General features: G+C 41.0%; 1 protein-coding gene across 1 annotated transcript in view; it reads right to left on the bottom strand.

The window, feature by feature from the left end:
* Positions 1-6821: 6821 nt before the first annotated feature.
* Positions 6822-14027, bottom strand: part of LOC126175115 (protein slit-like) — a 98681-nt gene continuing 91475 nt past the window's right edge. The window contains exons 2-3 of the mRNA XM_049921669.1: positions 8588-8830; positions 6822-8491 (exon numbers count right to left, since the gene is read on the bottom strand). Coding sequence (XP_049777626.1) covers positions 7542-8491; positions 8588-8828 — 1191 coding nt within the window. The 5' untranslated portion in view covers positions 8829-8830 and the 3' untranslated portion in view covers positions 6822-7541. The remainder of the gene's footprint in view (positions 8492-8587; positions 8831-14027) is intronic.

Genomic DNA, 14027 nt, shown 5'->3' with positions numbered 1-14027 from the left:
GCCACCATGGCGCTAACTGGGAAGTAACAAATTACTTTGTGGCCATGGCATGAGTAAAAACCAGTACCAATAGAGCTGCATAGTAGGCAACAGCACCACATGAAATAAATAAAAATTAAAACTGTGAGTAAGCATATTTAAAGACCCATTCCATAGAGTGCACACGAAATAACTTTGCCCGTACCTGTGCGGTAAGGGAGAGGGCAATGGTGAAGACTGGGGGCTCCGTTGGGAATACACACAATTATGAAACCGGTTGTGCCTTTAATAAAAGATTTACAACAGCAACAGCAGCAATTTCTGCTAAACATTGACTTGAATATAGCAAATCAAACTGGTGAAAAAGGTGTAATTTTTCTGAAGTAGTACTGTAGTAGTATTACCTTAAGACTGTTGACAATGAACAGTGAGTAACAGATCTTAGAGTGACCTCCTGTGGTCTAATCTCTAGGGGTTAGTATCACAAGTGATGTCCAATGGCACCCTAAGAATTCCATTTTGTAATTGTTAGCTGTACTGTTCAATGATGAGAGCTGCCAAATTATGCTCACCACACTGACATTCAACATATAAATGCTGATCACAAGCTCACAGGAAGATTAAAAATAGTTATTCATTAGAAAGAAAAAAGTAGAATGGAAACTAGAAAAGGTAGAGAAAGGTTGCACAGAAAAACGTTAGGCACCTCAAACCATGACTTAATGCATTTCATTCATCAGATCATCTTGCTTTTACCTTCTTTTGTTCCAGATGGAGCTTCTCTATAGCACCAAAATCTCAAATTTCTGTATTCCCATTTCCATGTGTCTGCCTTGCTGTGGTTGCTCATGGATGAGCAGTAGGTAAGTTATTACTTAATTTTGTACTGTCAAATAAATACACTGTACACTGTTCTATAAGAATGTTTTTATATTCAGGCAAGTAGAAAGTAAACTTCGTATTATGTCAAGATGAAGTTCTTAATGGCAGTCAAAATTTTATAGTTCCTCCTAACATCATAGATTTTAAGTAAAACACACACACACACACACACACACACACACACACACACACACCTTTCTACTACCTGTGACACCTTTACTGGAACTTATGATTTCTGCCCTGTGCTGTTTACCATGGGCTAATTTGTTCTATTTTTGCTTCAGCTGAAAGTGTCAGAAATGATTCTAGTCTGCTGAACAGGAGCAGTTTAGAGTAATTCATTCTGCATACACTCTTCTGTGATGTCTGTATAGAGTTAGGTTGGCGCTGCACTTCTTTTCTAGTAGATACAGTAGCTGTCACCCCAGCACTCTTTAAAGAACATGAGATTTACACACTTGTGAAAGCAAAGTTCAGCTTTTCTTATATAATAGAAAGAAAAAGCAAAGTGCAGTGAAGGGCAAATCGGGCCATATCAGGGAATTGGATAAGTTGACATGCCAGATCTGTTCTTCTGGCTGTTGTAACTGTTCCAAGGCATATGTAATGCGGATAATTTCTTTTTCTTTAATAATCTGCCAAGAGATTAGCTAGTCCATTTGTAATCAAGACAGGTTATTATATTCCAGGGTAGTCAACCTCTTTTTCCTACTTCTCACTTTTGTATCTTCATTAGTAATAAAATTGTCTATCCACCCACCAGTTCCACACTAAATGTGATTTATAAGTTAGAGAAGTAACTTTATATTTAAAAATTTACGAAGCAGAGATACAACAAATTAACGTATACAGGGTGTTACTAAAAGGTACGGCCAAACTTTCAGGAAACATTCCTCACACACAAAGAAAGAAAATATGTTATGCGGACATGTGTCCGGAAACGCTTACTTTCCATGTTAGAGTTCATTTTATTACTTCTCTTCAAATCACATTAATCATGGAGTGGAAACACACAGCAACAGAACGTACCAGCGTGACCTCAAACACTTTGTTACAGGAAATGTTCAAAACGTCCTCCGTTAGCGAGGATACACGCATCCACCCCGCGGCGCATGGAATCCCTGATGCGCTGATGCAGCCCTGGATAATGGCGTATTGTATCACAGCCATCCACAATACGAGCACGAAGAGTCTCTACATTTGGTACTGGGGTTGCGTAGACAAGAGCTTTCAAATGCCCCCATAAATGAAAGTCAAGAGGGTTGAGGTCAAGAGAGCGTGGAGGCCATGGAATTGGTCTGCCTCTACCAATCCATCGGTCACCGAATCTGTTGTTGAGAAGTGTACAAACACTTCGACTGAAATGTGCAGGAGCTCCATCGTGCATGAACCACATGTTGTGTCGTACTTGTAAAGGCACATGTTCTAGCAGCACAGGTAGAGTATCCTGTATGAAATCATCATAACGTGCTCCATTGAGCGTAGGTGGAAGAACATGGGGCCCACTCAAGACATCACTAACAATGCTTGCCCAAACGTTCACAGAATATCTGTGTTAATGACGTGATTGCAGAATTGCGTGCGGATTCTTGTCAGCCCACACATGTTGATTGTGAAAATTTACAATTTGATCATGTTGGATTGAAGCCTCATCCGTAAAGAGAACATTTGCACTGAAATGAGGATTGACACATTGTTGGATGAACCACTCGCAGAAGTGTACCCGTGGAGGCCAATCAACTGCTGATAGTGCCTGCACACGCTGTACATGGTACGGAAACAACTGGTTCTCCCGTAGCACTCTCCATACAGTGATGTGGTCAACGTTACCTTGTACAGCAGCAACTTCTCTGACGCTGACATTAGGGTTATCATCAACTGCACGAAGAATTGCCTCGTCCATTGCAGGTGTCCTCGTCGTTCTAGGTCTTCCCCAGTTGCGAGTCATAATAGGCTGGAATGTTCCGTGCTCCCTAAGATGCCAATCAATTGCTTCGAACGTCTTCCTGTCGGGACACCTTCGTTCTGGAAATCTGTCTCAATACAAACGTACCGCGCCACGGCTATTGCCCCGTGCTAATCCATACATCAAATGGGCATCTGCCAACTCCGCATTTTTAAACACTGCACTGACTGCAAAACCACGTTCGTGATGAATACTAACCTGTTGATGCTATGTACTGATGTGCTTGATGCTAGTACTGTAGAGCAATGAGTTGCATGTCAACACAAGCACCGAAGTCAAGATTACCTTCCTTCAATTGGGCCAACTGGCAGTGAATCGAGGAAGTACAGTACATACTGACGAAACTAAAATGAGCTCTAACATGGAAATTAAGCATTTCCGGACACATGTCCACATAACATCTTTTCTTTATTTGTGTGTGAGGAATGTTTCCTGAAAGTTTGGCCGTACCTTTTTGTAACACCCTGTATAATAATTATTGCTTCTCAAATACTTTACACAATTTTTTTCGAAAACATAATGAAAATATTTTTAAAACCAGTACCACCTACCACTCACTATGAAAGCTGGAATGTCCACTATTGGGCAGTAGGGCCCAAGTTGACTACCACTGTTATATACAGTACATCTTTTCTGATAACTGCCATGGATCTCAGGGCAATGGATCTGTGTTAAAAGTGCAGTCTACAAGCCTCTCTATCCTCTTTGCTGCCATTCACTTTCATAATGGAATCTGTGATCACATTGCATTGTCAACAACAGAGGTAATAAAGGAGAAAAATAAATTTGAAGAGACCCACTTGTGAAGAAGATGACAAGAGCCAAAATATGTGCTATAAAGCTGTCACTACGCAAGAATCAAAGTACTATTAGAAACTAAGACAAAAGTGTAGATCTACATATAAACAACTGGTGTTCAAAATAATGTTTGAGAGATCAGAGAGTTCCCTCAGGAAACTTCCAATAGTGTGTATTAAGATAGTTTCTGTCACAAAAGAAATGTTTACATATCGATTTACAACTAGCAGAAGTCTGTGACAGTAAAATGATTCCATAATACCTGCTACCAGTTGAGAAAATGACATTGTCAGTGGTGAATAAGTGGCTACCTCTCTTCATTTATTTTCTTGTGACAACATTCACAAAAACATTTGAAAATGCAGTTACTGGTTTCATCCACTCTGTGGTCATTGCCAGACTGTCTAAATGTGTGTGCATTGAATGATGACAAAGTTTCTGTTGCTTTGTCAAAATAGTTAAAAATGTTGTTATATGAAGTGAACAATTAAACAGGGACTTTTACTTAAGGTGATACATTGTGCAATGGCCTCTGTTTCAAAATTTCAGGATCTGAGTACAATGTAGAAAAAAATGTTATGTTACAGAAGTGTTGCTACTTTCACTAGACTGGTGAGTCACAGACAAAAGCTGCTGACTGATTCTATGAGTAGCATAGCTATAGCCAAACTATTAGCTCAGATTTTCTAAGTAAAAATAACATATTTTGTTTTAATTTCGGTGATGATATTGGGGTTTTGACACACTATGGACTATGGACTGCTAAAGAAATGTTAACTACTCCTGGTAAAATCAAATGGTAAGATAAGTGGTTGTGAAGAAAGAGAGGTAATTTGTTTTTCAAGAGCTTGTGGGAAGGATTTTAACTAATTTGGATGTGTGTGCAATGGAGAGTGGCTGCTGATGAGTGGATAGGAAATAAGGGTATTGATAGTCGGGCTTTGAAATGTGGAGGGATCAGTGAGGAAGAAACAATAGATGGTAAGAAAAGTAGTTGTCTGCATGTACTACTGGATCAGAAAGTGGGAGTTTTTTTGTTGTTGTTGTTGTTGTTGTTGTTTAGGAATCTTAGGAAGGACTAGAACGTGATAAACTGACAAAAGATGCATACAGGAGAGAGTAGTGGGTTGTGGAATATAATGTGGAGAGTATGACATTCCACAATTACAAGGGAGGAGTAAAATTTCAGGTATTGTTTGTAAAGATAAGGCTTTTATACATGTGAGCTATATTGAAGGCCCTAATATGTATGTTTGGCCTGTTGGTAGTTTTTCTATGTGGTTTAAGACACTGTCTTGATACAGCTGGTCTGCCATTTGTGACTGCCCTATTGTCTAGCCCATTGCAACATAAGACAGTGTTTTTGCTGTTGGGTAACATGTGAAGAGAGTGCTTGGTAAGCCCGTACAGTTTAGACCATGCTAAGCACCTGTAATCTGTAGTAGATTTGACTGAATAATACAGGGTCTCCCACATGAAACATGTACTCCTCACATACCAGTTAATCGTCTCTAATTGAATTGCATGTGAAATGTCAATACTGCATCAAAAGTTGGTTACACTGCATTTTATCAGAATGTTCAGTGCAGCTCTGTGTTTGTGTATCAGTTGTTAAGAGGAGCTCATAATTTTGAGTTGTTAAATAAATGGGACAGTTTGCCTAAAGACAGCGAATTGATATTGTGAACTCTTTTGTAAAGACAGGCACTATCAAGGAATGTTACAAAATGTTTCAAGTGAAGTATGCTGCTAGGAAACTCCCCATGACCACCATTATTGAAGACCTGTACAAGAAATGGAGGGCTGTAGAACCCATTCAGAATGTGGAGAGCAATAGGCAACCGATAGTGAGGGCCCCTGTCAGAATTCACATGGTCATTAAAAGAAGTCCCTCCAATCAGTAAGATCACTGCAGCAGGTTGGTGAATCACATACATCATGTACTGAAAGATATGATTAAAAGTGAGTGTGGTTCCAGAGTTGAAATTTGAGGACCGGGGGGAAAAAAATTCACTATTGTAACTGCTGTTAACATCAGTTACTAACAGTAATTGGATGTCTTGCTTCACTTCATGTCAGATCGGGCCTGGTTTCATTTGTCAGGTTATGTATACTCCCAGAATGTCAGATATTGGCTGCAGGACAACCCACATATTGAACATGAAGAATCTCTCCACTCGGAGAAGATAGGTGTATGGTGTGTGTTGTCCGTCACACCTTAAACAGTGTTAGATATCTGCAGATCTTTGATTCTTACTTTGCACAATTAACATATGCAGAGAAGTTGGTGCAGTATTCCAACAATATGGAGCAATAGCTCACACATCCAGCCAAAGTATGGCTCACATCATCAACATGTTCCCTGAAGACAGACTAGTCAGCAGAGGCCTCTGGCACCCAGGGCCTTCAGACTCAACATTGTGTGATTCTTATTTATGGGACACAATAAAAAGCAAAGTATATGTTGTCAGTCCTCAGGCAACAATGATTTTAAACGTAAAATTACTAGAGAACTTAGCAACATTATGCGTGCAGAATTACAGCGTGTTGCTGTTATCATCATCACATGAAGTCAGTGATGCCTGCATGCCCATGGCAACCACTTCAAGTATCTCTTGTAAACAGGTAACTGCCTTTTTTTAAATGTTACTACTATTTTGTAATTAGTTCGTTGTTACTTAAATCTTGGGCGTAAGATGCTCATATTTTTTGTGGGACACTCGACTTTTGCAGGGTTGGGGGGAATGGGGAAGAGGGTGGCATGATGGCATTAGACAGTGTTACTGGCATGCTGCCAGCCACATGCGAATAAGATCTATATGTACCTGCAAAACATGCAACACAGTGAGCACACAGTGCTGGAGAAACAACTGTGATTAGCCCTCAGCTGGCCGACTCACTGAAACAGATATCACAATGTAGCTATAACAAAAGTATAGTATTCCTGCAAGAATGGATTTTTGCTACCTCCTTCAGTGCGTATACAGATCCATCAATAATTGCAATGCAGTCAAAAGGTGTTCTTACCAGTTACACCTCTGCTGTTAACCAGTTAATCTCAGGAAATATCAGAGTGGCAGAAGTAACTGAGGTGAGCATTTTTCAACTGTAATTTTCTCAAGCACTGGGAGAGGAACAGTGCTGGATGAAATAATAGTTCAAAAATAGTAAAAGGGTCAATATGATCACATAAGGAGAATTTTGCAAACATTTTTTTGTAACAAAATATTTTGCCTTTGTACAACAACTAGTAAATGTTTAATTCATTTACAGTCAAGGTGATACATTTTACATGAGCATTTTGTACATGAACATATTAGTTTCATATTTTGACTACTAAGAAACAAGCAAGTGATCTTTGACATTCTTTAGAACATTTGTGAATTCTGACATTAATCAATTTTATTTATCGATATGGTCTATACTGACAAACTGTGCATTCGGATATTCCAGTAATAATGAATGTCAAATGTACTAGCTCACGTTCATTTTCTACTTCTCTTAGCCATGTCATCATGTTTTGTTATCCCTAGGTACCATATAGAAGAAAGACGAAGGAGAAAATGAATTTGTGGGTCAACAGCCCAGAAAGGAAATGGAAGATATAAAAAATATTGTTTTTGGTTGAGTGAAACTGCAGATAAGATGCCAGGACAAGACATCATATTTGGAAGTCACGATAAATGTCACTCAAGAAACCATATTGAGATCTGCATGTGGCATCTCTGAAAGAGTGGGAGTTCTTAAGGGCTCAAGATCTCTTGTTATCCTTTGTTTCAGAACAGCTTTGTGCTGAGGATAGAGTGATAAAACACCACAGAAGTTGGCAAACATGCAGGTAAAGTAAGGGAAACAGTAATACAACACAGCGTTCAGAGCTGTGATTTTTAGAGAGTATTTGTAACATTGACAATTCTCATGGTAATGGTGGATAATATTCGGTCTCATCAACACAGTGCAGCACCTCCAAGAAATTCCAGGGATGCGTGGTGCCATTGTTAGGGGCAATGCACTTGGCGTCCACGTGGACTGCCTGCTGCTTGAACCAGCGCCAGAGGGATTTTGTGCTGCAGTCGCACACCAGTGGGTTGCCATTCAGCTTGATGTAGCGCAGGTAGTTGAGCCCGGAGAAGTGTGACAGTCTCAGCCAGGTCAAGCGGTTGCCACTCAGGTTGAGGTAGCGCAGGCCTCGCATGTCGCGAAACGCGTCCAGTGCCAGGTACGTGATGTTGCACTGGTCGAGGTCCAGCCACTCGAGCTGCTGCACCATCAGCAGCGGCCCATGCTCCAGCTGCAAGGGGTTACCTGTCAGGTCAATGTGGCGAAGGTCCCTGTTGCCTACAAAGATGAATGGGGACAGTTTGCGGATGCGGTTTCCAGACAGCTGCAATAGTGCCAGGTCGTGGAGGCCCCGGAAGGCATACAGCCCGACTGTCTCGATGGCGTTGTCATCGCAGATGAGGCTGGTGAGCTTGGTGAGGTCCAGCTCGGCCAGTTCGTCATCGGCAATGGCAGTCAAGCGGTTGTGGCCCACGTCCAGGTAGGTGGTGCGTGGATCGAGCCCCTCAGGGAAGGCCACCAGCCCGGCCCGTGAGCAGTGCACCTCCAGGTTCTCACACTTGCAGCCGGCCGGACAGATGGGTTCGGGTTTTGGTTTTGTGGGACGGGCAGTACGAGTCTCCGGCTTCGTTGTGGCTTCTGTGGTGACAGTGGACGGGTTCTTGTTGCGTGCGCTCAGCCTCTTGCTGCCTCTCTGGACTGCTGAGACACCAGCTGCATTACGAGCGATACAGCCGCGGGATGTAGTGACCGTGCGCAGGTCTGTCGTGGCAGCAGTAGGGCGTTCCGTGATGCCATCTCGATCCACTGTAACAGTGGTGTGGTTAACACCTGTAACATCCTGTACTTTGCTGGTAGTGGATGGAATATCAGTGAGGGTAGATAGGGCCATGTTGGAGGTACCTCCTTCTCCAGAGTGGGCTTGTTGATTTGTGGTCGGTGCATCCAGATCCACCGTGAAGCTGTCTTGCTCTGCCGTGGGGCTCTCTCCAATTTGAGGTGCGCCATATGGAATTGTACTGGTGGTGTCAGCAGCAAGGCCCGTTGTGGTGGTAGGTGGGGCACCACTCAGATTGGCTGTCACAAGAAGCCACTGAACTGCAAGAGACAGCAAGAAGGCAAACACCGTAGATGGTGCCTCCATATCTGAAACAATATCACAAGATTCATTTAGCCTTGTGACTTCAATATACAAATTTTCATGTCTTTTCGCAATGTACTAAAACCGTTAGGGACACAATTAACATGAATGTTCTTGAAATCCAAATACTTTTATTGTAATTACAGTACATCAATCTTATTTGAAATTTGTGCTCTACATAGGATACTCCGGAATGCAAGTATCGAAGGACATATACAGGGTATAATGGGTATAAGTCCAGGAATTTGTATTGGTGACTGAGGATGGTGTACTGAACAATGTCACTTCTGTATTTACATTATTATCAGACTAATAATGCTTACTTTTCCCTGGGTGGCAGGTCAACTGCTGAAGTGTGGGTACATGGATGCAAAAAAGTTAGTTTGTAATGTGTTCCATTGATCATTCTGTGCCGGCCAGAGTGGCCGAGCGGTTCTAGGCGCTACAGTCTGGAACCGCGCGACCGCTACGGTCGCAGGTTCAAATCCTGCCTCAGGCATGGATGTATGTGATGTCCTTAGGTTAGTTAGGTTTAAGTAGTTCTAATTTCTAGGGGACTGATGACCTCAGCAGTTAAGTCCCATAGTGCTCAGAGCCATTTGAACCATTTTTTTTATCATTTTGCACGACGGATTGCAATGACGTGGAACGACTCATTATACATTCACATTGAAAATTAATTAATTTGTACATAGTTACATTCCGAACATTACTTTTTTTAACTGAAAGTCATAGTCCGCTTAGTGGTGTAGCATGACTGTGGAAAACATCAGGTTGTAAAGTTTATGACTTTTTGTGGGCAGACTGTTTGATGCATAGGAAAAACAGCCAACCACTGGTGTGTGTACATATAAAGTACAACATACAAAAATATCTACACTTATAACAGGCACACTGTGTATATATTGGAGTTAGCCAGCAGATGCAGGCCACCCAAAATATCTACAGAATGAATAAATATACTGAAATGCCGTTATCACTAAGTTTTAATGGGTGATATAATAAATTTGCTGACCATATATATATTTTTTTTCAAATGTCATATACATGTTGTGCTGTGCAGAGTACAGAGTAAGAGGCCTCAGATGCAGTGGTAAAGACACAAACAATACCTGAGTTCTGTGTTTCCTGGGACAGACGTTTGTGGGACCATGTTTCCTGGGGATAGGACAGTGGTTTGCAGCACTGTTATCTTGTTACTATTTGATTATGTTTCAGTTTTGAAGTTGTCTTGCATGTATCATAAAAACGAACATGAGTCACTTGCGCAATGGAATATGATAGAGGCAATAAAAATGATAAGATGTCTTCTTCTACAGCAGCAAAGCAATGTCACGTACCATGTAATAAGTTGAACAGGAGAGTTCCATGGGAAATAGAGATGCAGTAGGTGGTAAAAAAATTATGTGAAGTTTATGGAATGTAATCATTAAACCACAAGTGCAATAAGGCCTTGATTATGTTTTTGAAATGGGAAAGTGATTTTAAGGATTTACAGTGGATGATCAATGGAAATTGGCACCTGCCCAGATACGCATGCGTATTAAAGCATTGCTTCCAGGAGATACCCCATCTATGAACAGAATCTGCGTGGTGGATTAACAACCAGAGTCTGTGTGCTGGTTAGTGTATAAGTACATGATGAAAGACCCCAAGGATGCCGCAAAGTTACTACTTATTAAAGAACAAAACAAAACTGAAACACCGATCGACTAGAAGCATTAGCAAAGATGTTAATTATGAATGCGCGGTAAGGCGCAGACAAACAAAAATATTTTTTCATTCATTTTTTGTACAGCTTTTTGTTTTAGACACACACTGTCGCTCTCGTATGTAGAAGGACGATGAGGATGTGCGATTTTAGATTGAAGTATTGCAATCTTGAAGTATCATATGTGTGCATGAGTAATATGATGTTAAAAAACAGTATTAAGCATTTATTTAATGAAGTGAAGAGGAAAATTATAGGAAGAGGATTTTCGTGATTACGACAAGTGTCGGTGTTCCCGGAGTCCGCTGCCTGCACGTTCAACTAAAAAGTAAGCGAAGTCCGGTCGCCAAGAAAAAGTAAGATAAGCACAGACATTTTAATAACGCAATCATATTCAATTATATTTATTTAAATTTTTTTTATATTACAACTGTCGACCTGTGTGCGAGGGATTAGAGGCAACGGTCGTGAGTGGTGTTTGTTAATCATTGTTACAGTAAGAAATTTCTATGACATTGTTATGAATTATAAAAACTAATTGCCTCTATTTTCTGTTTGCATGAATCACGACGGGGAGCAAGTAACGCAAAAAGGCAAAATTGAGGAGAAAATTTTTGAGAGGACTAAGAATTGGACCCAGGTCACGTAAAATTTCCCGTAGTAAGCTGTTTTATTCAGTGCTGCAAAGGTAGGACGGCTATGCAAATTGCTTGTATGCTTAGGGTTGGTAGCGACTCTTTTGATGTAGATAGAAACCTTTATCTCACTATTCTCTTCCTTGAATTTTATTGGCAAAAAATTTACAGGAGTTTTTCAGTGTGATACGTATTGTCAGTAAAACATAAAGAATTGCTACACAATAGTTTGCACGTTATAATAATTGTAAAGCAAGCATTACATTTATCAGTTGTAATAATTAGCGTATGAAATTTTAACATTTTTGTGAAATTTCTATTTTTTGCATATTCATATAACACGGCCGAAAAGTATATGCCCATTGTTGATAGCGATAGCGAAAACGCAATCAGCCAAGATGGCGTAGAATTGCGAGATCTAACAATTGGAGTTCAGGTGCCATGCATGCCCACTGCAGAAGGTTCAAGTAGATCATAGAAGACTGTCGCAGGAGTGACAAATGATGGCGACGCTCCACGACAGAATAACCTGGACGACATAATGTTTACCACTGACGAGACAATGTCACGCATCTACCAGAGCGACATACCGCTCATGAATGAAACGTCGGAGAGCGATCCAAATATGATTCTTGATAACATGTTACAAACACCACTTGTCACAACACAAAACATTAACTTGGGAAGTATAGCGGACAGCAACCACGTTAGTAAAACTGACGCACTGCTGTAGCAGTTATTATACGAGGGCTGTCCAGAAAGTAAGTTACGATTGATCGTGAAATGAAAATCACAGTGAAAATCAGAAATGTTTCATTTGCAACAGTTAGCTACACCTTTCAGCTACTTCTCTACGTAGTCGCCGTTCTGACTCAGACATTCGTGATGGCCTAAAGCTCGTTGTCTGTGCCAAAATGTTGTCTTCATAGCCAGCGGTTCGTTTGAGCAGAGATGAAACTCAGTGGGAGAGAATTACGGGCTTTTTGTGGGTAACCTAACATTTCCAAACGATGCAGGGACATCTTCATTGCCCCTGCAGAATGAGGCTGAGAATTGTCTTGAAAAAGAAATCGCACGACAGTTATGTAATGTTGGTTGCATAGCTTCAGGGGAAAATTCTCACCAGGCCCTCGTACTTGGCGGGAGACACTATTTTCTATAACATCTTTACGCGCTCACTAAGAGCTCAGGAATGAAAAGAGCGACATAATTCTACCTAGAGTCATACTAGAGACACTGCCCAACACATCTTTGCAAAGCTTAATCGGATTTTCGTAGTCGTTTCCATTTCGCGACCGATCGTAACTTACTTTCTGCACAGCCCTCGTATAATATAAACACCAATCTCAGCGATATGAAACAAGATGTGAATACCCAAATTGATAATTTGACACAAGATATGAACACGGTAAAACAGCGACAAAACACTGTTACACAAGATCTAAATGCAATGAAACAAGAACAAGTATTCAAGGATTTGCAAAACACGGTCTCACACAAATTCGATGACTCGGCCAAAAATTTTCGCACTGAAACAGATGAAAAATTGAATGATATGAAATCATACGTAAAGCATGAAGTACTTTCTGAAGTTAACAGTAACATTACGGAGGTAAAACAGAAGGTAGATTCTATTAATGACCGCCACTATCGAGTAGAACAACAGATAAAGAAAATCACAGACGCAAACACAAACATTGAAGCCACACAAAACTAGTTGGTTTCGACAGTAGAAAAGGTAATCACTGTCGTTAACAGACTAAACAGACTACGAAGGTGTACCTCTAACTGTAGAAGAGGTAACGTTAAGGGTAGCGACATTGCCGGCCGCGGTGGTCTAGCGGTTCTGGAGCTGCAGTCCGGAACCGCGGGACTGCTACGGTCGTAGGTTCGAATCCTGCCTCGGGCATGGGTGTGTGTGATGTCCTTACGTTAGGTAGGTTTAAGTAGTTCTAAGTTCTAGGGGACTTATGACCTAAGATGTTGAGTCCCATAGTGCTCGGAGCCATTTTTTTTGGTAGCGACATTAGAAGTTGACTCAGCATGTGCTAAGAAGGAGAGAGAGAACATTAATGAAAATCTGAGTGATATCGTTAGTCAAGATGAAGCAGGTACGTTAGATAAGGTTATTATTATTGCAGAGAAGTTAGTAACGGATTGCAAGTTATACACAGATGTAGCAGAAAAGGCTATTCAGAGTAAAGAAAATGAAATCGTTAAGAAGGTAAACATTAACCCACAAGCCGCGGAAAATAGGATCAGCAATCTTTTAGAAGAAAGTATTACCATATCTCGAACTGTGCATGTAAATAATACACAGGCTACAGTGAACAACCCACAACCTGTCGGTATTTATCCACAAATTGTTACGAGGCCCACAGCAGGTACCAGTGACAGTTGTAGAGTGCAAATAGTAAACATACCCATAACTCCGATACCTGAACAATTACCAACCGGAATTACAGGTAACTACAACAACAACATAAATACGACCGAAAGTGCCACGTGTCTAGAAATTACTTTTGCAGACGAAGGTTTGCTGAGACATCGACTGTTTCCTGCGGAAGGTAAAAAAATGAATCCAGTAGTGTTTATCAGTGCTTTCCGTCATGTATTTCCACGCAACTGGACGGAAGCACGGAAAATCAGATTTGTCGTGGGCTATACGCAAGGTGATGTGCTTCTATGGGCAACTGAAGTGGCCGAATGTTGCAGCACTTATATCCAGTTTGAACGAGCTTTCTTTGACAAGGACTGGTCTGAGGCAGTGCAAGAAAGAATCAGACACGAGGTTTTCAACCCCGCGCCATTCGACGGCAAATATGGTAGTCTACTTGGATACTTTGAAAAATACCT

The sequence above is a fragment of the Schistocerca cancellata genome, chromosome 3 (genome assembly GCF_023864275.1).
Source record: "Schistocerca cancellata isolate TAMUIC-IGC-003103 chromosome 3, iqSchCanc2.1, whole genome shotgun sequence".
NCBI classification, from domain to species: Eukaryota; Metazoa; Arthropoda; class Insecta; order Orthoptera; family Acrididae; genus Schistocerca; species Schistocerca cancellata.
This window is presented reverse-complemented; position numbering and strand designations above follow the sequence as displayed.